General features: G+C 46.6%; 1 protein-coding gene across 3 annotated transcripts; it reads right to left on the reverse strand.

Moving 5' to 3' along the window:
• Positions 1 to 1,133: 1,133 nt before the first annotated feature.
• Positions 1,134 to 17,732, reverse strand: SPRY4 (sprouty RTK signaling antagonist 4). 3 transcript variants are annotated; one of them, XM_077326935.1, is made up of 2 exons: positions 17,517 to 17,732; positions 1,134 to 2,076 (listed from the first exon to the last, which is right to left on the reverse strand). In XM_077326935.1, exon 2 carries the CDS (start codon positions 2,028 to 2,030, stop codon positions 1,140 to 1,142), a length of 891 nt encoding a protein of 296 aa, XP_077183050.1. In that variant the 5' UTR covers positions 2,031 to 2,076; positions 17,517 to 17,732; the 3' UTR covers positions 1,134 to 1,139. The 3 variants fall into 3 exon arrangements, with proteins under 3 accessions (XP_077183050.1, XP_077183051.1, XP_077183052.1); XM_077326936.1 differs by having other exon boundaries at positions 17,591 to 17,724; XM_077326937.1 differs by lacking the exon at positions 17,517 to 17,732 and adding an exon at positions 15,067 to 15,190.
• Positions 17,733 to 26,406: the final 8,674 nt, after the last annotated feature.

Below are 26,406 nucleotides of genomic sequence, written 5' to 3' on the forward strand. Positions count from 1 at the left end.
CCACAGCCTCCAGCCTGCTTTCCTTGGAGTAGCCTCACTGAAGTCAGAGGAACATCTCCAAGTAGGTGGCTGCAGGCTGGAGACAACAGCCTCACCCCCCTCATATTCAATGAGAGTCAATAATGCCGGAAGGGGAAGGTTTAGACATGACTTCAAGGGTCAGGGGTGGGAAACGCATTCTGCAGATGCCCACACCTTCATCTTAATGTGCCATGCGTGACTGAAGGCTCTGCACGATACAGACCTGCACAGAGAGTTTTAGGCACACGGACACAAATGCATGTCAAAGTCTAGGAAGACATTAAGCTGAAGGGGGGTGGGATGTTCGGAGCAGAGTGTGCTTTCAGAGTTATGTCTTTATGAACCAAAGGAATCAAATAAGCGATGAAGGTGGGCTTAAATAAATAGGCTGTCAGTCTGGCCAGCTTTTGCCCAGCTAGGCCTGTGACTGTGGCGTGACCTACTGCGGTCAGCAGAAAAGCTTCATCAGCTTGGGGGTCATCAGTCTACCAAGGTCTGCTCAAGACGGATCTGAAAAGGGACCATTAATCCAAAATACTCCTTTTCAGACAGCCACTTTTGTCTATGACAAAAAAGGGAGGTGGGGGAAAGAAGGGAAGCAGCAGGCAACGACTCCTCATAACAGGTTGAGACAGTCCAGTGTTTGACTGATAACAGCCTCTCTGGGTAATAATAAATAAGACTAAGATGGGTAAAAGGTCCCTACTCTGCACTGGACAGAGAAATAAGAACCCCGACAAAAGAATCCCATCACAGCTCCGGATGTACCTGCCAAAGCTATCTGCTAATTATTCTTGTCGTCTGTGAACTTAGCAAACAGCCAAGGCTAGGATCCAGGCAAGAGGAAACAGCCAAGCTTTTCTGTGTGGTCAGTTGCTGCCGCCTTTGCTCGGTAACTAATTGAAAAGCCGCCTCCCTCACACCACTTCCACAGCCCTGAAGAATTCAAAGTGCTTTGGGTCCAGGAAAGAGGTGTCTTTTCTCTTTCTTTCTAGCTTGAAAGCAAAATGCTGAGACACGTCCTACAAGCAACACAGGTTTCGAAACACCTTCCCATCGTTTTTTCAATACCTTCCCCCCCCCACCCCCACCCCCACCCCCACCCCTCTCCCCAGAAATCAAAAGGGCTTCTCTGGTCGGCTGCCAGCTTTCCCTTCCGGGGACGTCTTGCAGATCACGCTGTTTGTGTTTTTACACCGGCACCCGGGCCGACTCACTCGGTCGTAGCATCGCTGTGAGAGTTTCACGCAGCCCGTTGCCGGCAGGTAGCATAGCAGGCATGGCAGAACCAGCGAGAGCGCACTCATGAAAGACCACCGGGCGCAGCAGTTTGAATGCGAGCAGGAGCAGGGGTGGTCTGCACAGGAGCCTTCATCGTCCTCATTGGTGCAGTGGTAGAAGATGCCCTTCACCAGACACATGCAGGTCGAGTAGTTGACCAGGTTCTGAGCAGAGCAGAGGCACTCTTGGTGGCAGACCCAGCAGGAGGGCAAAGTCCTCGGTAGGGCACATTCCTTGCACTTGCATTTCCCACAGGCTTCACACAGCAAAAAGTGCTTATCCAACTCCAAAGACGAGGGACCCTTGAGATCGAGGGGCTTGCAGTTAATCACCTTGGGCTGTATCCGGACCGCTCTTGGGGAGGACTGGTCGGCCACCGGTGCTGGTACCATGTGATCCAAGAGCCTCTGGTCTGAAGATGTGCTGCTGCTGCTGCTGATGGAACTGGGCCGCCCGCTGAAAGAAATCCACGGGTGGGTGATATCTGGCTCGCATCTTGGCGGGTGAGGGGGTTCGTGGTGGCCCCGGGGATATTTCTGAGCGGCCAGCTGGGCCAGGGTGGGGTTGTCAATGTAGTCGTTCTCAAGGTGCGTGGTCTTCATTTGGTCAATGGGCAGGATGGTCAGAGGATGCTGCAATCTGCCGTAGGGGATACGACTGTCCAGGAGGGGCTGGACCATGGTGGGATTGGGGGCCACAGTGATGCTGTGAGGCATTCGAGGCTCCATTGCTCTGGCTGTTCTTCAGCACTGGGGAACCTTGCTTTTAAGTGTCCTAAAAGAGAGATTGAGGGAAAGGAGAAAAGCAGAATAGTTCAAACAATTAGCTGCTACTGACACCGCTCCCATTAGGTCTTGTTGTTTAGCTGTTTAGAGGGCACAATGGAGTCAGCAGCAATACCAGAGAGACAGCAAGAGTGGCAGTCTCTAATCTGGAGAACTGGGTTTGATTCGCCACTCCTCCTCCACGTTCAGCCAACTGAGTGACTTTGGGCCAGTCACAGTTGGCCCAGTCACAGTTTTCTCAGAACTCTCTCAGCCCCACAGGGGCTGTGGGAAGGGGAAGGGAAGGTGATTGAGACTCCATAAGGTAGAGAAAAGCAAGATCTGAAAACCAACCCTTCTTCTTCCACTCGTTGTGTAACTCACATGAAGTATCATGATTGCCTTTCACAAATCACCTGTGATCTTGGCATTTTCCGAAAGATTCTGATCTTGACCTCTAAATGGGCAAAACCTCTGTCTAGTAAGTGGTTGTAGATAATTAACAAGAAGGAAATGTGGTGTTGTATGCTCTGCTATATTTGCCAGGCCTGGGTTGGGAAATGTAAGGTCACCCAGCTGGCTGCATGTGGAGGAGGAGCAGGGAATCAAACCCAGTTCTCCAGATTAGAGGCCACTACTCTTTAACCACTACCCCAAGCTGGCTCTCTTCTTCAACTACATGAAAACCTGTTCTTCACATACACTGTCTTGCCCAGTTCATGTGCTCGCATGGGACATGGCTCTTTACCTGGTGGCCTTTTCCTGTGACTCTTCATGACATGTGTCTGTGCAGGAGCTCTATTCAGACGCCTATCAGTACAATTCAGCACAGTTACTCCAGTCTAAGCCCACTGAAATCAATGGTCTTACATCAGAGTAACGCTGCACAGGATTGTACTGTATATGCACAGTGGCCCAGTTTGCACAATGCTTTCCTTTGGGGAGAGACGGGGGAAGCTGTGAGGATGAGATGCATAATTTAGGCAGAACTTCAAAGAAGGGATAGTTCACTCTCCCCTCTCAACTGTAAAAAAGAGCAGTATTGAAGCAGGCCTTAAACAGGTTTCCCAGGAACAGAACAAGCTGCGCAGTGTTTATTGTTTGCTAACAGAGGGAGGGAGCACACATTAGCATAAAAAAGGGAAAAAAATAATGGTGCTCCAAGTCCCTCTTCTGCACGTGACTGACTGAAGCCTTGGATGCTTGTTTGCCAATGATTGCATCCTCATTTTAGTTTAGCACACACCAATGAAGAGCTGTTTTTTTTAATACCATGCTTTTCACTTCCCGAAGGAGTCTCAAAGTAGCTTACAAACCACCTTTCCCTTCCTCTCTCACAGCAGACACCTCGTGAGGCAGGTGAGTCTTAGAGAGCTCTAAGGGAACTGCTCTGAAAGAACATCCCTAAGAGAACTGTGACTGGCCCACGGTCATCCAGCTGGCTGCATGTGGAGGAGTGGGGAATCAAACCCAGATCTCCAGATTAGAGGCTGCTGCTCGCAACCACTACACCAAGATGGCTCTTCCTGTGTTTTGGGAAGTTGAGTCCACCAAAGACTTCAGGCGTTGTCCTTTAAATGGACAGCAGGAGGGATTTAGCTTTTGCTAACTGAGCATCTCAAACCTCTTCCTATAAACTTGAGCTTCTTCAGGAAGAAGATGGGGCAATTTCTTTTCCTCTCCCACCTCAAACACTTTCTCTGGCTTTTCCATGGCCCCCTTTGACCAGAACTACTTGTATAGCTTTTGGCAGAAAGAAAAGAGGCACGATTGCTCCCAGCCCTGCTGAAAGCAACAAAGTCCGGCCGAGGTTGTTGGGTGGGCAGTGGGGGAATGAAGCTTGAAGGGCATTTGCCAGAGAGGGAGGTGGCTTTCCCTTTTTCACTTCTGACAGCTGGCACCTGATGCTGCAGGGAGCTGGCTGGAAAGATTTGCAAACTGGGAGCAGCTTGCAAAGGCAGGGTGATGAATCCCCTCCCCGTTTGCAACCTCAAGGGCTCAAAATAGCCTGTGTCCCTGTGGGGAATGGGAAATGCAGGCCCACTGGCCTCTTTGCAAGAGCTGGCCCAGAAGTCAGATGCGGTGAGAGGCAGATTCTGTTTAATATGTATTTCATTTCCTCTCTGCTACACAAATTAGCCACAGAGCAGGCTTTGAAAAGAGGGATACACTGGGATTTTAAAAATCCTGAAGGAGACATATAAACAAATCTCATGGGCAATGCTAGTAGTGGAAACAATCAATTTATGGGAGGACGAAACACAATTCCTCTGCCTCAGTGGAGTATAATGCTAGGGAGTCCCCCCTTTTCCTCCAGGAGAGCTGATCTCTGTTGCCTGGAGTTCAGCTATAATTCCAGGAGATCTGGCATTCCTCCTTCTCACTATACAGAGTTTCCTGTCCCCTTGAATACACATACCTTGCTTTACCAGAAAGCAACACATATTAAGAGAGCCACTCCAAGACATGCACAGGAGTCAGAAAAGTTAACTATTTTAAAATGCACAAAACTGACCTGGCCCCTGAAACCTAAACAGATGCAGTTTCCTTCCTAAACAGATTTCGTGATCTCTAATTAGTGGAATAACTGGTGCCTCTCATCATCCATCTTAATACGCAAATGCAGGAACACAGTTTCTTGAAGAACAAACAAACAAAAACCCCTCAAGGCTCACACCGATAGCTTTCAGTAGGCTTTCATCATATGTAGAATCTACCTGACTACATATGGATTTGCATCCAAAGGAATGCTCAAAATTAGGCACTTTTCCAAAGCAGTTTTCATTCAGCTCTGCCCCATGTGAATGGGGGCATCTGAATAGCATACTGATTTGGAACTATGACATAGTGGACACTCCCTTTTAACTTTAAGTAGCTTCACATTGGTCCACTATGCATCAAAAATTGGCTTCTGCTACTTATCACTCCTCTGGCAATCAAAATAAGCAGATTTCTTTAAGCACATATTTCCAAGGTTTTCCAGTTCTAAAAGCACTGTTGCTTTCTACCCAGATGTACTGGAGTAACTTTGGAGAGTAGACAGAGAATGTGTGAAAACAGACAATGAGTGACTGGGCTGAAAAATATCAGAGCAGAGGGGACAAGTGCCTTTAAACATTCAGACTATTTTCATCCAAGCAGCATAATATTTGGTTTAAATGCTGTTTACTAGCTGACCCATCTATTGCTAGTCTCTAATTTCATTGGAAGAGTGCAATTTATACTGGATCCCATCCAGAGATTCAGCTGGCGTGGAGGACACGAAACCACAGGAAGCAACTAAACTTGAATCAAAGAACGGAAACAACTCAGTTCAAATTTAGAGAGGACACATTGTTTTCTGGTCGAGCTGCCACTTCCTCCCTGTGACCTTTATATTATTTATTAATTATATATAAAGATAGATAGATAGATCATTTAAAAGCAGCAGTGGACCACAGAACATTCCTGCTTAAGGTCAAGAAGAGAGGACGAAGCAGAGCCCTGTATTAGAGGAGAAAATAACTCTTTGTCTATGAAGATCTAAACATGTGGAAAGGCAAAATGAACATACAATTAAATGATATCCAGAAAAAAAGAGGAAGTAATTCAAGGAATGAAATAGACTGAGCATATTATGACTAAAGTGTAGTATTCTATACTGCCATTCAGAACAGAGTTGCATCCCCCTAAATCCACAGAAGTCCATGGACTTAAGGATGCCAGTCCCCAGGCAGGATATGGGGATCCGCTGGATTTATAGCTCATCCCCAAATTAAAGAGATCCATTCCCCTGGAGAAAATAGCTGCTTTGGAGGGTGGACTCCATGGCATTATAATCTACTGAGGTCCCTCCCCAGGCAAATCCCACCCACTCCCAACTCCACCCCTCAAGTCTCCAGGTATGTCCCAACCCAGAACTGGCAATCCTGGCTTGGAAGGGCATAATTCTGTTCAGGATTGCACTGTTGAACCACCTTTGTTTTAAAGAGGGAGCTCAACCCTCTCCTCCTGAAACCAATTGGACTTCAGAATGTTTCACTTTGAATGAACTGTGTCTACGCAAATGTACCTTTGAAACTGGAAGCATCAGATGTTTTAGTCACGTGGGACAAGCATGGCTTCCTCCTCTCTCCACAATGACCATGCAAAATGCCAACTGTTGCCTATCCAAAATTGTTCTTCTCACACACCCCAAACATATCCAGGAGCACCATCAAATTCAAATTCTTTTCAAGGAAGTTTTTGCTGATTTCAATATTTATTTCCTGCTTTAAGAGGAAAATGTTCTGAGAAGGGGAGGTGATGTGACCGGGCCAGCTAATCTGCTGGCAGAACCAGCTTCCCCTGGACAGGGATTTTCTGTCAGAACGGTTTCCTGTTTCCTGAGCTGAATGGACTAGGCTAGCCTGATCTCATCAGATCTTGCAAGCTAAGCAGGGTTGGCTCTTGTGAGTATCCTGATGGGAGATCACCAAGGACGTCCAGGTCTCAATGTGGAGGCAGGCAATGGCAAACCACCCTTTTAAGCTGCTGGCAGGGACCCATGTCAATTGTAGTCCATAGACATTTGGAGAGCCACAGTTTGGCCATCCTTGTCCTACAGGGACAGCAGAAGGTTACAGGAAGAGGGCACCATCCCAGTGGCTTGGTCCCAAATGGTTTTATGCAGCTGAAGCTCTTGTCAACCTCCCATTCTATTCATTTCATAATGTATGAGTATGGATAAGAACAGAACAAAGAATAAAACAAGTTTTGTTTTGTGATCAAGAACTCTGTGACAACCCAAGCCCAGCATTGTTTTGGATCTGATGATGTGAAGCGAAGGACACTTTCAGACTGAAGGGCTTCCATCTCTGGAGATGCAGGTACTAGGCTCATTCAGCACACACTGGATACACTTTAGAAGCAGATTTTCCTGTTCCACACAGAGAAATCCAGCTGCAAAAGCTCAGGAATTCAATTTTTAGCTAGGACAGACCATACCTTACTTTTCATGGTCACCTCATAGTATACGGAGACCAGGGTGACCCAACTCCAGAGTGACTCAGAGTTCTCCCAGCATTATAACTGATATCCCAACCATGGAGATCAATTCCCTTTGAGAAAATGGCACCTTCAGTGGGTGAAATGGCAGCAAACCCCTATGGCAGCAAACCCCTCTCCTTCCCAAAGGCCATTCTCCCCATATGCTGCCATATGTCCAGGAATTTCTTTGTTCAGAGTTGGCAACCCTAACTGGAACTTAGTAAATGCTTTATGCTGGTCTGAGAATGGGAGAGAAGCTATTTCTAGTCTAGACAGACAGATTGATTTGCCATCAGGTCACAGCTGACTTACAGAGACCTCAAGGCAAAAGACATTCAGAGCCTGCCCCACACTGGGACGATAGCATTCCTCGGAGGTCTCCCACCCAAATACTAGCCAAGGCTGACCCTGCTTAGCTTCTAGGTCTGACAAGATCAGGCTAGCCTGGACTGTTCCAGTCAGAGATATTTCTAGTCTACAGGTAAGTAAATTCTAGTATCTTTTCTCTTTAGGCCAGTATCAGATTATAACTACACTTTCATGTTTCTCATTTTTTTTCTTTTAGTATTAGTCTTTTCCTTTAAAAAATCCAGTTCCATTGAAACCGAGAATTTTAAAAGGCTAAAATCCACATGAAACCTCAGAAAATCAACACCCATAATCAATAATCAAAACCTTATTGCCAATAAAGATGGATTTAGGGAAGTTTCACATGGGGATCTTTAAATAAACAAAAATGCAATGCATTTCGGTCAGAAAAAGTTAGGCAGGACACAGGGAGCTAATTGCTTGGCTGGATAATATACTGGAGAACTCAGATTTAAGGCTTAAAGATGAGGTTTTAATTTTAATTGCATTTTTTTTGTTGAAAAGCTGGATTTCAGCACCACCTGTTGAGAATACCAATGCTGCCAGAATTCGATGATACCAGTCAAGAAGGCCTGCCATTCATTCATTATGTCAGCATCAATGAAATCACCAAATCAGTTTAAAAAGGTAAAGCACATACCTTTTATTAGAGCAGGAAATACATTTTAATTCTCTGTGGTTAGGCTTCAGATAAGTCTGTGGCCAATAAGACTCTTGCAGTTGTACTTATTCACTACACACTCAAAAGCAGATTTAAAACATAGGCAGGGTGAGGTTCCCTGGCTTCAACGAAACCCTCCCAGTATTTGGAAAGTTAAGAGTGGCTTAAACCTCACATTCTGTATGACTCATGTGCTAGGCTTTGAAATGAAGAAGAAGAGCTTTTTTGTACCTCATTTTTTACTACCTGAAGGAGTCTCAGAGTGGCTTACAATCACTTACTCTTTCTCTCCCCTGGGCCAGCCTTTTATTCATAATTGCCCTCCAAGAATACAATATCACTGTCAAATATCCCCAAAGCCAAAAGTAAAAAATCAAGACTGAATAATAACCATCTACGCAAGGCAACTTTCTTTCTATAGATCAGTTCATGGCACACGAATATAGCACATGGATTTCAAAAGTACACTTAATAAGAGCTTTGTGCTTGTGCCTGATGGTATGATTCCTCTTCAGTATTATTATTATTAATAATGGGATTTTTATATCGCCTCTCTTCCATAATGGAGTTGGGGCACTGCACGACATGGTTAAAATACGTAAAAGAGTTAATTCATTTAAATTTAAAATTAAGATTTTAACATTTAAAAATGTAATCTTCAACTCACTAACAATTAAATAATTACCCTCCATTAACCCAGCCATCATTTGTCACTTCCTACTGTTGATAATGGAGGCGGATTTGATAACAGCGGATTGGATTCCTATTTGGGGTATACTATTTTCTGGAGATCCTCAGTGAAGGGAGGGGAGGAATCTAGGTGCTTAGCCTCAAATCTGGGTGAATAGTAGAGACCCATTTCTCTTTCACGGGCTGTCAGAGGGAGAAGGAACGGTTCATGCCCAAGAGTCCTCAGTTTGCCTCCAGACATTCTGAACGCCCTCTCGGAGGGAGGGCGTATGGCCTCCATTAGCAACCACCTTCTGAGCTGCATGCTTGAAATGGCTCTCCCCTGTGATATCCACACACCCTTACAACTTCCCCCTTCACACAGCAACTGTCACCTGACAAGATCTCTAGACTGCTCCCTGAACACTGTGTCATTGCCCCTTAGTTATTGACCTCATTGCATTGCTTACGGGTTATGTTTGTGTTCCCAGCTGTCCTCTCCAATGCTCAGAGTGTGCACATAGGCTCCCATGATTCTCATTGAAATGCCTCCATGGTTTCAGGGTACCCACTAAGAGACAAGTAGCAGTTCACACTTGAAAAGGAAATTATGATACTTAACAGAATCATGCAGCAGATAAACTAGGCATTTTCATCATGTGTGCTTCAGCCTCAGATCAGAGATCTGAGTGTTATGCAGGAACTACAAACCTTGATGTCATCTTTAAGAGTGGCAGCCTCTAACCTGGAGAACCAGGTTTGATTCCCCACCCCACCACCACATGCAGCCAGCTGGGTAATCTTGGGCCAGTCACAGTTCTCTCAGAGCTCTCTCAGTCCCACCTACCTCACAGGGTATCTGTTGTGGGGAGAGGAAGGGAAGGTGTCTGTAAGCTACTTTGAGACTCCTTCAGGTAGTGGAAAGTGGTGCACATAAAAACCCAGCTCAGCTCTTCTTTTGGGCTCCAGAAAAGAAAAGGAACAGAACAGTATCCCTTCTAGGTACATATCTTACTATACCCAGGGAGGGTGTAAATTGGTGCCAGGAAGCAGTTTTGGGATGGATGGGAAGTAATCAACTGAGCCTTAATCGCCTTTTGTCAGGTTAATAGTGGGTGGAAGGACTGGCTCAGGAAATGATGTCTTTCCTGCTCTCGATGGGGATGCACTTTCCCTAAAATAGCCAGCTCAGGGTGGCTGCTGGAGCTGGGGTACCCACTGGATAAGTAGATGGCAGTAGTGGCGGCAGCCAGAAGAGACTCTCATCAGCTTTGGCTGGTGACCCTGCAGCTGGCTTTCCTGGTCAAAAATTACCTTGCCATGTCCGGGGAACATCTAGATTAGATTCCTGCAAAGCACGACACATGAGGCTGCCCTTGAAGAGTGTACAGAACACTGCAACCAGAATGCTCAGTTAGCTTCCAGACCCAATTCATGATAGTGATACTGATGTTTAAGTCCTTATGTGGCTTGGAACCAACCTCCCTTAATGATTACCTACTCCCATCTGTATCTACATGACCACTGTGGTCATCTTCAGGAGTCCTTCTGTGGGGCCCTTTCCTTGGGTGCCCTTACTGTCTAAGACTAGATGGGTGGCAATCTGAGAAATGGCTCTCTCAACCAAGGCACAAAAGAGACCCCTGATATTTAAAGCATTCTGTTAAGGCATGCACAGTGCCCTGCAATATATACAAATTATTTCAATGGGCCATGCAGTGCAGCAATACATTTAATCATTAATACATATGACTTTATATACATGAATAGCATTAGAAGGCACAACTCGGAGGAAAATGTCTGTTTTCCTAGTGTTTACAGAAGCCCTCAAAAACATCCCTCTTCCATATGCTATGATAACATGTCTTGGGTGGTCACCATAATTTAAAGACTGCCACCTAAACTTCTCTTGGGATCGAATACACTACAGTGCTAATGAGTATTCAGGCACAAAGTTTTAGAGATGAGGAGTAACAATCCAGAGGAGTTTTGCCATTTCTGGAATTTCATCAGACTTCAAGTGTGCTGCCCATAATTACTTGTCTCATTACAATGGCACTGTAAGCCAGAGTCTAAAAAAAGTCAATCAATTTGTATTTCAGGAGAGCAGTCAGATATACCAGTGGTCCCCAACCCCCGGTCCAGGGACTAGTACCGGTCCGTAGCTCCTTCCTGTCCTCCTCCCCGGCTGCGGCCTCGGGGGCTGCCCTGCTACTCTGTTGCTGGCTCACTTTTGATGCTCTCCAGCGGCCACCATGGCTGGGGCTCCCCCTTGGCGTGGCACTACGCAGCTGCTGCTAGGAGCACCCCCCAACAGGCAGCGGGAAGTCAGGGGCACCAGCGGGAAAGGAAGTGGTGCAGGGGCTCAGGCAGCGGCAGTGACATCCCTCGGCAAAAGACGACCCCCCCCCCGGCCTCAGTAAAATTGTCAAGCGTTGACCGGTCCCCGGTGATAAAAAGGTTGGGGACCACTGAGATACACAATCTATGGTAGCTCTCTCAGACCATTCAATGAGTTTCAATATTGCTGACTATAGTATCCTTCCGGACCACATAGCTGAGGATTCCCATCTTTCCTGGAGAGCCAGGCCTAGGAGATTATATTAGGAAACTATTTTTCCATAGCTTTGGACCTCTGGGGGTCCCACAAAGTTTTCTCTTGCCTCTTTGCAACAACAGCTATAGGATGGTGCTGGAAAGGTTACCAGAAGGTCTGGGGTGATGGATTCTACCTTTTAAAAATCTGATCCCAAGAAGGCTGTGGCCTTGCATTAACATTGTATCAAAGTGAGAGAATGCACAAGAACTAACTAATCTTGACAAGACAGACATACCATTGCCTTAGGGGTTCAACCAATCAGGTAGAGTTTGGCCAGTCTTGGATGGGCTTTGTCCCTGAAGGCTCAGCTACATAGTTTCAGTAAAACTCCTGAATGCCCAGAATGTGACTGAACAAGAGTACCTTTTGCATTAATAATGACTGCATCATCATCATCATCATCAATATTATTATTAATTTAATTAGATGTATATACCACCCTTTCCATATGGCCCAGGGCGGTTTGGTGTATGCAAATACTAGGTTTTGGTTAGGATAGCTCTATATTTTTCTTTTCTGCTTCTGTATACTGAGTGGTGTGTTTTTACTTCGCCTTGTAAGCCATTTTGACAGCCTCACTAAGACAAACAGAAATGGATTTTCAATGGAACTGGTGGTTACTCTCCAATGGAATCCATGACCTATACAATCCACTTGCAAGGGGAGTCGTTTTCAAACCATGGATCCCCTTTGTAATATTTTCTTAATCCCAGCCAAGGCTCCAGCCTATATGGCTCAATGGCCTACATTTTACCAGCAAGAAGCAGCTTACAAGGGCATAGGAAGGACACATTGGATTTTTCTCCAGAGAATTTAGCTCATCTGCAAATTCCCCAACGCATCCCAAAATTGTGTTAAGATAATGATGTATGCTTGCAAAAATGGGGGGGGGGATGCTTTACATTTGTCAGCCGTTATCCTTGATGTCCTTGCTTCCTTTAAAAAGCTCGTAGCAGCTTCTGTGGGCTGCCAGCAGTCTCCGATTCAGGCACTCGTTACTAGGTCTATTCCCCCTTGGCATCAATAGCATCAAGTGTTCCTATACCAATGCAATGAGTCCTGAATGAGAATGAGCTCTTTCCAGTACAGATACAGGTATGAAATCACCTTGCTGTAAACAAATGATTCTGGCAATAAGGGATGGTGCATAAAAGATGCACTTTCACCCGGGAACACCCACTAGTGGAGTTAACACCTACACTGAACTACAGAATATTGGACTAGGATCTGGGGACCTAGGTTCAAATCCTCACTCTGCCATGGAAGCTTGCTGGGTGACCCTGGGCCAGTCACACACTACCTCACAGGGCTGTTGTGAAGATTAAAGGACAGCAAAAGGCAGGGGACTGATGAAGCAAAGAAATATATAGTGATGTGTAGACACAGCAGTTGTTCTAAGAGGTCTATCCAACTGAAGTTATATCACTGTCCAAGACTGCCAATGCCACCAGTGAAATCAACTCATAGAAGAGCCATTCATGTCGACAGAAAACTGGTTCACTCTGCAACAAAAGCATTGCTCCTTTATTTATTGTACAGTTTAAAACCAGGAGATGACCAGCGGGCACTTTTATGACAACCAATTAGTAAGATTGTTTTCAAGCAAAGTTTCCAGAAAGACCAGTCATTTTTCAGTTGGCTGGCTGTAATATACCAGAACTGTGGCAATGTCCAGGGCAGAGTCTGCACTTACTTTGTTTACTCCACTGTCAATCCTATTGAATTCAGATTGATTTGAACTCAGGTCTTCCTCTTCCCCACCTCCCCATTGAAACAGGAAAGTGTTCTGCACGTGGTTAGGGTAATTCAGAAGGGGGGAGCCAAGCCTCTGTCTTTTCTTTTCTTGAAGGGGCGGGGGAGAGGATCGAAGAAGGTAGAGGAGGGAGAAAGAAAAATCCAAGACCGACAGAAGTTGAGAGAAATTAGGGGCTTCTCCTTTAAGGCAAGCTTGTCACATGGGCACCTTTGGCCAATCAGGGCATCTCTACCACAGAGGAGAGCCCAGATTCAAAACAGCCCGCTTTCTCAATCAGAATCTTAAAATATTGAGGTTTAAAATCACACAATAAAGGTAGGATCACTCTGGATCAATCCTTGCTGCAGAAGGAAAATTTAAATTGCCCAAAATCAAAACGGAAATTGCATTCTGTGTAGAGGGCAGGGACTGAATCGACTTGGGATTAGAATAAAAGCTCCGTGCAGTTTATACCCTGGTCTCAGACAACTTGATCTTGCTTACATTATAAATGGCCTGTGTTGTGTGGCTGCTTGTGGCTTGACCCAACCACTCGATCCCTTAGAAAAGCCAAGGGGGAAGCATATCAGGCATGCTCACTTGTAATAAAAAGATTCCTGTCATCAATAGAAAAATCATTCAAGGTGGCTGTTTTCCTTAGCAGCTCAACACTGAGATTGCATGGCAAGGTTTTTGTCAAGATTTGGCTCCTGGTATCAACGTGTTATCCCTTTGCTGAGACTCGTTATGGATACCTTTTCTGGGACACACTTCCATCTGGGAATTTCAAACCAAGGGTATGAAGGCTGTCCTCATATATTTGAGAATAAATCTCATCGATGTCCAACTTATTTGCAAGGGGACAGGAGGCTCAACAGTTTCATTGCAGAGAAAATGATGTCCAAAATTATTTCAAATCAACATAGCAGGCTTGGAGACAGAAATCAGGAATAGTAATAACAATTTCCCTGACTCCACTTCTTTCTTCTCCCATGGGAACATCTTCCCACTAGAAATAATTCTGGGTGTTTATTTCCTTATTATTTCTTAGTAAGAAGTTTGCACAATTAGCAGGACTTTTGTTCAAGAAATATTCCAGTTCAAGAAATGACCTAGCCCAAGGTAGAGTGTTCCAAGACCCGTTGATTTCCAGTCAGAGAATTAAATGTGTGCTTAATTTTAGGATAGCGTTATAGAAATGATATCAACAATAGGAAGCTTAGAAGCCTTTAGGTTACCCTCTCCAAAAAGAACTGGTCCAGAAAAAGCTGGAACTTTCAGTCAACGTGAAACCACTTGGAACTTTAACTGCTCTTGTGGAATGTCCTAGAGAATTCTGGCAATGAACTGCAAGGAACTAAGCAAGTATTCATTCCTCTCGAACAAAGAACTTCTGAAAACAAGCAAAGACATGGTGGAAAAGAAGCCAAAGAGAAGCCCTTGCCTTTTAGAGCTAATTCTGAGTGAAACACCTGTGTGCCAGCCTGGAAACAAGAGGCAGCTTACCTTTCAAATGTTAAGCTGAGGTCAAGCAGTTGTTAAGCTATACACAGTTGCCAGGTTAAGAGGAAGCTACAGCAGGCTGATGTTTTTTTAAAAAAAGATCCCGAACAGATGGTTGTCACCACAATGAGGTCCATTTCTTGAAGGAGTCATGATGACTGCCATCTCCCCTCGGTCACTGACCATATAAGCCTCTTAGAAGCAAAGGGGAGGAGCACCCGGCTTTACAGAAGCACCAAGAGCTGGTTTTACACCTTTAAATACACCCGAGGGCTCCTACGGACTCACCCTGAAAGGAAGGTACATGTGCTGAGAAAACAGCACTGGCCTCACCTAGGTGGAACCAGGAGGACAGGAACGTGAGAAACAAAGCTCGACCAGCATAAGAAAGATTCAGAATGCCAGACATCCCTGTGCAGGAAACTTGGAAGAACATCGGAAGCATGTCTAAGCTCACCTTTCTGAAGCACAAAACCAAAGAGAAACTCTCCAGCTGACCATGCCAGGAGCAGGAAGCAAGCAGGTGTTAGCAAGCATCCAATTACTCTGAGCCCTGCCGGAGAAGCAAACCCAGCCCCCACCGCACAACCTCTGAGAGTACTGAAAGACTCTATACAGCAGCAACAACAAAAAGGGTTTGCTTAAAATTCCAGCAGGGGTCCAATAAAAGATCTGATTTAAACCCATGTTCAGCCTTTGGAGGTTTCAACAGACATCCTACAGCTAAGAAAGCAGGTTTCAGATTTCTTTTCAGCTGTCTAGGACATTCCAAAGGATACTGAGGAGACAAGTGAGGCTAGTCCTCGAAGAGGAATATTCCTGGTGCTTAAGAGCAGAGCCAGAAAGGGAGCTTGTGAATCCCAAAGCCAGGAGAAGGAGGATAGTCTTTTTCTGAAATTCAAAATGCTGAAACGTCCTCGCTACACAGAAGGCTTCTAGCTCTCTCTGGGCACCAACCTTTGTCCAATCTGTACCCACCATCCTAAACTGCAGCATAACCACCACCTGAGTTTTCTCGAATGCTGGAGACTGAGGTGCAGGCTGTCCAGAAAAGCCTTCAGCCATCCCCAGAACCCCCTCTCGGCTAGCCAGTGGAGGGGGACTGACTAATGAACGAACCCCCTGGGCATTGCTAAACGGTCCTCTTGGTGGAAAGAAAGGAAGAGACGGTAACAAGGAGTCGGTCAGCCAGCGGGGCTTGCAGTACTTACTAACGCAGCGGGTGCTCTTCTGGTGGCCAGGCCTGAAAATAATGATCGATTCGGGGAGAACAGAAAAGGCTTCTGCAGCCATTTTATGGTGCCCGATCAATGTGTATCTTGTGTAAAGATAAACAGACTTTGTTGCCACTTCACAGAAATCTATCTGTCTGTCTGTCTATCATTTTCTGCGAAGAATTTTTTACTGGGTGACAGCGGCCTACAGAAATCGGCACCATTCTCTGCAAGCCTCTCAGCCGGGCTGCTGGCCCTGACCTCTCTCCTTCCTGCTCCTAAGGAAGGGGACAAGAAGTGTGTGCGGGGGTGGGGGTGGGGGTGGGGGTGGGGGTGGGGGTGGGGGTGGACGGAAGCCAGACGGGAGACTCTTCTGCTTTGGTGGTGCAAGTTCACGGCCCTCTTGTTTTCGACAGGCTCCAGCTCGAGGAAGTCGGTTAAATATTGAACCTGCTAATGGGTGGGTGGGTGGAGGCGCGTTCGCCAAGAGAGCCGAAACCTGCAAAGGGCTCGGGCGCATTGGCCCTCGTGAATAGAAGGGTGGGGGAAGACAGGCCTGAAGGGAAAGCAGGCTTTGCCCAAGAGCCCCACTGGGAGAAGCTGGAGGCTTCCAATCCTTCTCTCTAGCCACCCCCCTCCGCTCGGTTCCCGCGGGCTACCTGGGCACTTACAGAGCAGTCCCAGGCCCCGGGGAAGGGGAGGCCGCAGCCGCAGCCGCACCGCAGGCTTCCCGGCCCTCTCTCCCACCCAAGGGGGAGGCAAGAGAGGGGGAGGCGGATGGAGGCTCCCTCCCCCCCCCCGGCCATGATTCTTGCCGGGCCCAATTGCCTGTCTCCGGCCCAGCTCTGCGTTCTCTTGGGGGCAAAGCTGCGGGCCGCAGAACATCCCTGGGTGGGTTCTAGGCTGCGACACCCCGCGCGGCCCCCCCTTCTCTGGACTACGCCATAGGCAGAGAAGGCCCCGCCAGACCCATTCTGCTCTCTCTCTCTCCCCCCCTCCTCCTCCTCCTCCTCCTCCTCCTCCTATGTTTGCAGCTCAGGTCCAGCAAGCCCTGCTCACCCCACCCACCCCATCCTGGAGCAGGTCGAGCCGAGCCCAGGCAGCCCCCCCCCGGCTCAGCTGGAAGTTCAAAGCCGGAGGAGCAGACACAAGACGGGGGGGGGGGGTGCCACGAAAGGGCCTGCGCGGATCAAAGGTCATGCGGGAAGAAGGCGCGGACAGTCCGGCGCCTCGCCTCGCCAAGTGCCCTATTATGGACAAGGCTTCAGGGCTCCTCGGGAGGCCGGGGGAAAGCGCCGCCAGAGAGGACCGGGCGCCGCTGCTGCTGCTGCTGCTGCTGCTGCTGCTGCTGGGGCTCCGACAGACCGGTGGGACCTGCCGCTTTCCTAGGCGAGGGACCGGGACCCCGCTCGCCAAGCCCAAGCCGGGTCCCAACCGAGGAAGAGCTTCAGGAGAGGAGCGCGCGAGGAAACGCTGGAGCACCCCCTTTGCCCCCTGTCGCGAGCAGCACACGAAACCGGTCAGGGCGCAATTGACGTGCGTGGGTTTCAGGGAGCGACCCACGCCTCCCCCCACGCAAGGTCAGGGCAAGACATGCAGAAAAGAAACAAGACGTTCGCCTTGGTTTTTCTTTCAACCTTCCCCCTCCGCCCCCTTATTGTATGTTAACCAGAAATATTAATTCCCCACTTACTCTAAATAATCCAGCCAAGATCATCTCTCAAAAGGCGCGTTAATCCTAAATCCGAGGCAGATCACCATCTATACCTGCAAGGTGGTGGTTTGTGTGCGCGCGGGGAGGGGGCGGGAATTGGCACCAGCCCGCCCTCGTTTCTCAGCGAGCGACCTACAAGTGCTGCGCTGTCAGCATCAGCCTTCGCTTCGCTATTGCAACAACTGCTGCCTGGGAAAATGGCTATTTTATGAATGGGAGGGAAAGAGCTCCATCTGCGCATGATCGGCTCCGCGATTATATGAATGGGTGGACTCTGGAGTCCCAAAGCGCATGCTCCGATGTCATTTATGAATGGGGGGCCGGAAGGGAACTTGTTGCGAGTCAAGGATGGATGTAGGCTTTTTTTTAATGAATGAAAAGCAGCAGCTGCAGCCAGCTGCGCATGCACCCTACACCCCCAGCCTTGGGCTGAAGGTAAAACAAACTGCAGTAGAAGGGAGGCAGGAGCGCTTGTACGGTTCAGGAAGAGAGAGAGAGAGAGAGAGAGAGAGCCTGACGGGAGGGAAGAATGTTGTTGATCTCTGACAGGGTAAAATCCCGGGGATGGCCGAGCGTGTGGGGGAGAAGCCGCAGAGGGGCTGTGAGTGTGCTGCTTCCGATCTCTGCCTGGGTATTTCTTGCAGCTGCGAGGCTCGGTCTCCCTTCCCCCGTCTCCCGCAGGCTGGCGAACCCGGCGTCTAGCCGCGACAGCTCCCAGCCGGCTCTGCCACCAGCCGTGGCGAGGGACTCCTAGGTGCGCTTTCGGCCACGCCTCTGGCCCTTTCGGGGGCCAAAGAGGGCTTTGGGGGGGGGGGGGTTGACTGTTGTTCATCCGAAGCGGCCCAGATTCCAGCGGGCTCCTGAAAAGGAGGGAAGGGAACCCATCTCCACCTTCACCCCAGTGAATAAGGCTGCTGGTTCTGCGGTGTTCATTTTGGACTGTTTTCCATTATATCCGAAGCAGTGAGCTCGGTCTCTGGGGAAGCCAGCAGGGTGCAGTGGCTAAGAGCCACAGCCTCTCAGCTGGAGAACTGGGTTTGATTCCATGGCCCCTCACATGCTGCCAGCTGGGTAACCTTGGACTAGTCACAGTCCTATTAGGAGCTGTTCTCACAGAGCCGTCATCACTCAGCCCCACCTACCTCACAGTGTGTCTGTTGTGGGGAGAGGAAGGGAAGGTAACTGTAAACCACTTTGAGACTCCTTCGGGTAGAGAAAGGAGGGTATAAAAACCAGCTCTTCTTCTTTTGTTAGTCCTTAAGGGGTTCCAACTGGTCTTGTTTGGGGTTCTGCAGTTCCCAATGAGATCTGCTTCTCAGCTGGAGTATGGTGCTTGTACACAGATACCCATCTATACCCTTTCTTTTTTGATATGCTACCTGCAGCACTTCCTGAGTAAACCAGGTTTCTCTCCTTACCTTTCCATTGCTATGCTCAGTTGTTGGTGGAAAGAGCCACCAAGTCACAGCTGACCTATGGTGATCTCGTGGGGTCTGCAAAGCCAGAGGCATTCAGAGGTGGTTTGCCACTGCCTGCCCCCCTGTCACAGCCCTTGGTATTCCTTGGGGGTCTCCCATCCAACTATTAGTCAAGGCCAACCTTCCTTGACTTCCAAGACATGACAAGATCAGGCTGGCGTGGCAGCCAACTTGGTGCAGTGGTTAAGAGTGATAGACTCTAATCTGGAGAACTGGGTTTGATTCCTCACTCCACATGCAGCTTGCTGGGTGACCTTGGCCAGTCACAGTTCTCTGAGAGCCCACTCAGCCCCTCCTACCTCACAGGGCATCTGTTGTGGGAAGAGGAAGGTGTTTGTAAGCCGCCTTGAGGCTCCTTTGGGAAGTGAAGACAACATGGCTTCTTCTATCCAGGACAGGGCTTGGGCTCAGTTACAATGGTGTCTATCTTGTCATAGTTATCCTAGTAATACATAATAACTGGAGCTGTTTGCCCTGTGGAGACAAACTCTGGAGACTTGGGTGCTTCAGAATGTGATGGGCCCAGGGTGCAGGTGGAAGGCACAGGCTGGAACTGCCTAGAGCAGTGGTTCTCAACCTTCCTAATGCTGCGACCCTTTAATACAGTTCCTTGTGTTGTGGTCACCCTCAACCATAAAATCATGGAAGTGTTCTTTCACGGAAATTAAACCAGAACTGACCAATGGTGTGAAGATCCGTTGTTCATGATTGTATATAAATGGTTTCCCCCCTCCCAAGGTTTCTCAGTTCAGTTTTGCCTCTTGTCCCACCATGCTGACCTTGCTCTTTCCCACTGCTCCAGACAGATGAACACTCTATCTCACACACCCCCCCCCAGCCAAGCTGCTCACCCATCTGTACTCTTTTGACCCCCAAAGGGGTCCCAACCCCCAGGTTGAGAACTACTGGCCTAGATGGTAGACCTTCTGGGATATACCATTTCTTATAGTACATGTTCAGAAGATGAATTAATTCTGTCTGCTGAATTATAGGATCTGAGATACAGCAATATGGACTCCAGTTATTGTTTGGCTGTGGGGAGCATTGCATAAATTAGAACAAAATCAAGTTCTTCAGAAATGTATGGAAAATTAGAAGGTCTGTTCTGGCAGAGAGGGACTATTCTGCTAACAGGTATACAATGCCCATATCTCTGTGTATTGCCAGGAGTGATATTACTCATTCACCTCAAGAGACCATAAAGGAAGAGAAAATAGTTTATTGTGTTCTGTGCCAACACAGATTCTAGGGTGAGCCATTGGTTTTGCGTTGAGATCCAAGCAAGAAGAATTTAATCCCCTCATGTAACAATTGATACAATAAGAGAATGTCTAGGTTCTGAAAATAAAGCAAATGTTAAAGAAAACAATCCATGCACATTACTCACTGAAGGTGTGTGGGTGGGTGGGGGGGCTGTAAATCTAAAAATAAATTGATAAACATAGCTTCTGATATCGTGCAATCTTGAAGAATGGCAAAGAATTACAAATGAAGCTGAGATTCCCCCCATACTGGAAAGTTTTGTAAGGCATCTTTGCAATCTTAAAGATGAAAAACTTTTTTTAAATTATTACTTTAGGTATGATACATTAAAAGGAAACAAATTGTCACCACCCCCATAAAAGGCAACAAGGCAAGTAAGGTATGAATAACATTACATACACTCATAGCTCAGGGAGATGAACAGAATATAAATGGTATATCATAAGAGTAACTGTTAATGTCTCTGCAACCAATGGAGATAATCAAATCTATTTACTCATTGTCCAATGAGTGAAGCAGAATAAGTGCAATATCATAGGAACACCTTCTAGCATCTCGATAACCAACAGAGGAGGTTAAACAAGTAATCTCCCAGTAATCTATTCTTACCTGTGCTCTAATATCTCTATAACTAATAGAAGGGTCAAAGAGATTTGTGCATGGTTCAGTCACTGAACCAACTGAACTTCAGTGGGTCAATCAAATGTAATAAAAGATGGGAAATGGTTCCCCCCCTGCCATTAGGAACTATGTATGTAAACATTTGGTTAACTAGATTGAAGGTGAAGTCAAATTCACCTGGTAAGTAGACTGAAATGGTACCCTTCTGGTTTCTGTAAATTTTACCTTTAAGTGTGTGATTTTTTAAAAAACCACAACTTTATAGTCCCGCTTTCTCACTGAGACTCAAGGCAGCATAAGTCAGTGCATTATCCGTTCATTACCTTTACAGAGACTGTCCTATGTTGCTGATGTAAGCTCTCCACAGGCATTCAAGCTGTCAATGGACTGTGACACAGTGGGACGAGCAGGCCCACGCATTATGGGCCACATTGCCTGATATTATTAGGCCCAGTAGAAGTATTTGTCTCAGAGGCTGAATGACTGAACGCTTAGGGTTGAAGGGCTTGGGCACTTGTCCTTGTTGGGAGGTCTACGTCTGCTGGTGATCACTAGCAGTTATTTAAAATTCTGTGGTTGCCTGCTTTATTGTGTGTTTTTGATGTTCTACTGCTTGGTATGTTATATATATATTTATAACTTTGTTTATAAATGACATCCCTGGGGCAAATCCAGCAGGAACCTCAGTTGCTCATGCTGCCAATGGTGAAAGCAAGGGTCTGCACTTTACAAAGATGCACCGAATAGCAACTTGGAAATTTTCAAAAGAGAAATGGTCAGGTTGAACATTGACCTCCTTGGCATCAGTGAATTACATTGGAGAGATGATGGTTTCTTTCAATCAGAGGATTTTACCATCTACTATTCAGGACACAACTCCATAAGAAGGAATGGTGTGGCTTTCATTGCAAGCAAAACATTTTCTTGAGTAGTGGAATGTTTTTTGACCATCAATGATCAAATCTTGAAAATTCAGACTTGTTCCAAGCCAATAGATATCACCGCTGTCCAAGTATACACTCCAACAACTGATACAAGAGAGGGAGAAATTGAAAACTTCTATACCACCATTCAAAGCACTTTAAAACAAGTACTCAAGAAGGATGTCATTTACATAATGGGTGACTTTAATGCAAAAGTTGGCACACAAGCAGAGAGAGACATTGCTGGCAACTTAGGACTTGGAGAAAGGAATGATGCAGGTGATCATCTGACACAATTCTGTTTTGTGAAGCTGTTTCACATCATGAACACTTGGTTCAAACAGCATTAAAGGTAAAGGTATCCCCTGTGCAAGCACCGAGTCATGTCTGACCCTTGGGGTGACGCCCTCCAGCGTTTTCAAACAGCATTAACATCGTCTATACACTTGGACATCATCAAATGGACTACACAGGAACTAAATCGACTATATCTTATGCAGCCGACGGTGGTCCAGTTCACTCCTTGCTGTTAAAACATATCGAGATGCTGATTGTAATTCAGATCATGAACTGTTACTAGATAAAAACAAAACAAAACTGCAACATCAAGAGAACATCAGGGTTAAGGAAGTTTGATGTAAATAAAATTCCACTCACATATGCAGTAGAGATGAAAAAATCAATTCTACTGGATGCAACAGAGAAGATACCTGATGAATTGTAGCAGGAAATTCAATCAACTATTGTTGAAACAGCAGTTAAACACATACTGCACAAGAAGCCAGAAAAAAGATCAGAACGGCTCTCAGATGAAACTATAAGAATGGCTGAATATAGAAAAGTGGCAAAAGGGAAGAAGCAAGAAAATTAAATGTGGATTTCCAAAGGGCAGCAAGAATAGACAGTGAAGCTTACTGGAATCAGAAATTCAAGCAGTTAGAAAATTACAAAAAGGGACACATGAGAAATGCTTTTGCACAAGAGGTTCCTAATGCCATTTGCTGCTTGCAAAAACATTATCAAAGATAAACAAGGGAAGAAACTGACTGGCCAATTAGAGCATCAAGTACAGGTGGTTAGGAATACACGGAAGAACTGTACGCATGCAGTACAGAAGTTCTCTCTCTTCAAAATGAAAAAGAAAAAGAAATAGAACTGGCCATTCTTGAGGAAGACGTTGAACTAGCATTGAGTCAATTGCCCAACAACAAGGTCCCAGGCATTGACATCATACCTGTGGGAGTGCTGAGATGTGTACCAATCGAAAGCATTACAGCTTTGTGCCAAAAAATCTGGGAAACTAATAACTGGCCAGAGGAGTGGAAACAATCTGTGTTCATCCCACTACCAAAAGAGTGTCTCAAAAAACTGTTCCAATTACCGTACAATAGCTCTAATTTCTCATGCTAGCAAAATCCTGCTCAAAACCATACAACAATGCATAGCAACAACCATTGAGACAATTACCAGATGTTCAGGCTGACTTTTGATGGCACTGTGGTGCTTGTAATCACATACCAAACCTGTGCTGGATTTTGGAAAAGTCAAGGGAATATCAGAAGGAAGTCTACATCTGCTTTATTGACTATACTAGAAATAAAGCCCATTTTATTATGTAATAAAATGGGCCCCGGGAGCCGCCTCACCGCAGCGAGACGGCTCCCGGGACCTAGAGAAGGCCGGCTCTGGCCCCCCCACCCTCCCCAAAGACACAAACGGCGGCTCTTGCCCCCCCCTCCCCGAAAACACAAACGCCGTTCTCTCGGCCCCGGGAGCCGCCTCGCGCGGCGAGGTGGCTCCCGGGGCCAAGAGAAGGCCGGCTCCCACCCCGCACCCTCCCCGAAGACAGCAATGCCGTTCTCTCGGCCCCGGGGCCGAGAGAAGGCCGGCTCCTGCCCACCCCACCCTTCCCGAAGACACCAGCGGCCGGGAGAAGGTGGCGCAGCCCCCCAGAGAACTCACCGCATCGGCTGGCAGTCCAGTCTATGCGGTGATTCCCTGGCTGGGTGAAGCAGCCATGGCCCATTGGCTGCTTGGGCTGGGATGGACACTCGGAGGGGCCAATCAGGAGCCGCTTCGCGGCTCCTGTTTGGCCCCTCCGAGTTTTTATCCTGGACAGGGCCCACCCTAACTCCTCCCACACAGCCCTTACTCTTTTATTCAGTCCACGGCGCGCCGCGCCACGGTACTGTTTAAAGATAAGAGAGCTTCTGATTGTATGAATCACAACAAATTGTAGAAAGCCCTTCAAAATTTGTGGATGCCAGTGTTTTTGATCCATCTGATGCAGTCGCTCTATGCTAACCAATCAGCCATTGTACATACATCATTTGATGACACTGACGGGTTCAAAATAGAGAAAGGAATGTAACAAGGTTGTATTCTTTCTCCATTCCTGTTTAACTTGTATGCTGCGATCCTTATGAGAGAGATTGAACTCAAAGAATCTAAAACTGGAATTAAGATTGGAGGAAGGAACACAAATAATCAATATGCTGATGACACTACTGTCCTGTCAGAAACTAAGGAAAGCTTAGAAAACCTGATTACAAAGGTCAATAAAATAAGTAAGTAATTTGGCCTTTTTTTAAACACTAAAAAGACAAAAATAATGGCCACTGCAGAAAACAGACATGTCAAAATAACTGATGGTGAAGAGATCGAATGTGTTCAAGAATTCATTTTTCTTGGATCACAAATTGATGTGAGTGATGATTGCAGTATGGAAATAAAATGTCAAATTGCTCTTTGCCGCTCAGCAATCATGAGTTTGAACCAAACATGGAAAAGCAAGGACATAAGCCTGACTACCAAATGTAGATTAGTTTCCAATAGCCACTTATGGCTGTGAAAGTTGGACAATGAAAAAATTTGACAAGAGAAGAATCAGTTCGTTTGAACTCTGGTGTTGGAGAAGGCTTCTGCGGGTGCCATGGACTGCAAAAGTCACAATCAAGGAAATACTACAGTGCATAAAGTATGATATATCATTGACAGGCAAAATCACGAAACTCCGGCTCACTTACTTTGGCCATATCATGTGATCCAACTCAATGGAGAAAGCAATTATGCTAGGATTGGTCAGTGGAAAAAGGAAACCAAGCCGACAAAGAACGCAGTGGTTCGACGCAATTTAAATGGAGACCGGCCAAAGCAGTACATGGCTGTACACATGATTTGTATGCAGAAGATCCAAGGTCAAAGCAAGAAGTCCTAAGGAGCCAGTTTATACCATACTTGTGTTGACCTTTCCAATCATTGACAAATATGTGCATAAAATAAAGAGGGAGGCGATGGGTTCGGCTGTGGAAACTTCTGTTTATCTTGGAAGCCAGAAATGAACCTTTGGAACTGTACAGGATGTTGCTGTATTGTATGAACTGCTCTTTCCCTAATATGCTGCTCACTAAGTTTTTAAAAAATGCAATTAGCCGTGGAATATCTTCTTTATGAACCATGCATAGGTAATCTCCTGGGAGGTAATGCTGTTTAAGTGGCCCACAAATCTGCTAAGATGAGATGGCATTTATTGCACTTCTCTGTAAGACAGTGGCACCTCAGGGTACCTCCCCCCCGTGCCTCACTAAACACCTGGTCATTGTGTCTTCCTTCCATGCATTGCTCACACATTTTGCATAACTTACATCAGCTGTGTATGTTTAATTTCCTTCCCTTGAAGTTCTTTTCTTGGATTTTGCTCAAAGTAAATATGCATGGGAGTCTGTTTTCTTTATTTAACAATTCTTAATGAATACTTGTAATTGGAGCTCCCATTTTCAGTTCTTCACTCATTTTCTCTAGATTTCTCCTTGTACTACCCTGCTCACGACTTCCTACCCTCTTTGCAAATTGCCAGAAGGGAGAGGGGGAGAAGACAGCCCTGCTGTGGAAGGAACCTCTGCCTAAGCTACTAGGTCAACTGGTAGCCATGATGTGCATTATTCTAGGAAGTGGAGTTTTCAAGCAATGCAAGTGTAAAACAGAGCTGAAGAATCTCTGCAGCTGCCCTTCTTATTCTTGGTCCAGATAAATAGAACATTGTTTATTTCATATTTAGGCTTTTGTTGATCAGTTTAGCCCTGATTGGATGTAGAGTGAAGAAAAAGAGTGAAGAAAAAAAAAGGTTTTTAATACTCCACTTTTTACTACCAGAAGGAGTTCCAAAGTGAGCTGCAAACGCCTTTCATCACAGCTGGATGCCCTGTGAGGTAGGTGAGGCTGAGAGAGCTGGAAGAGAAGTGCTCTGCAAGAGCAGCCCTGAGAGAACCTTGACTGGCACAAGGTCACCCAGCTGGCTGCATGTGGAAGGTAAAGGTATCCCCTGTGCAAGCACCGAGTCATGTCTGACCCTTGGGGTGACGCCCTCCAGCGTTTTCATGGCAGACTCAATACGGGGTGGTTTGCCAGTGCCTTCCCCAGTCATGACCGTTTACCCCCCAGCAAGCTGGGGACTCATTTACTGACCTCGGAAGGATGGAAGGCTGAGTCAACCTTGAGCTGGCTGCTGGGATCGAACTCCCAGCCTCATGGGCAAAGCTTTCAGACAGCTGCCTTACCACTCTGCGCCACAAGAGGCTCTTTTGC

Source organism: Paroedura picta, chromosome 3 (assembly GCF_049243985.1).
Source record: "Paroedura picta isolate Pp20150507F chromosome 3, Ppicta_v3.0, whole genome shotgun sequence".
Taxonomy (NCBI): Eukaryota; Metazoa; Chordata; class Lepidosauria; order Squamata; family Gekkonidae; genus Paroedura; species Paroedura picta.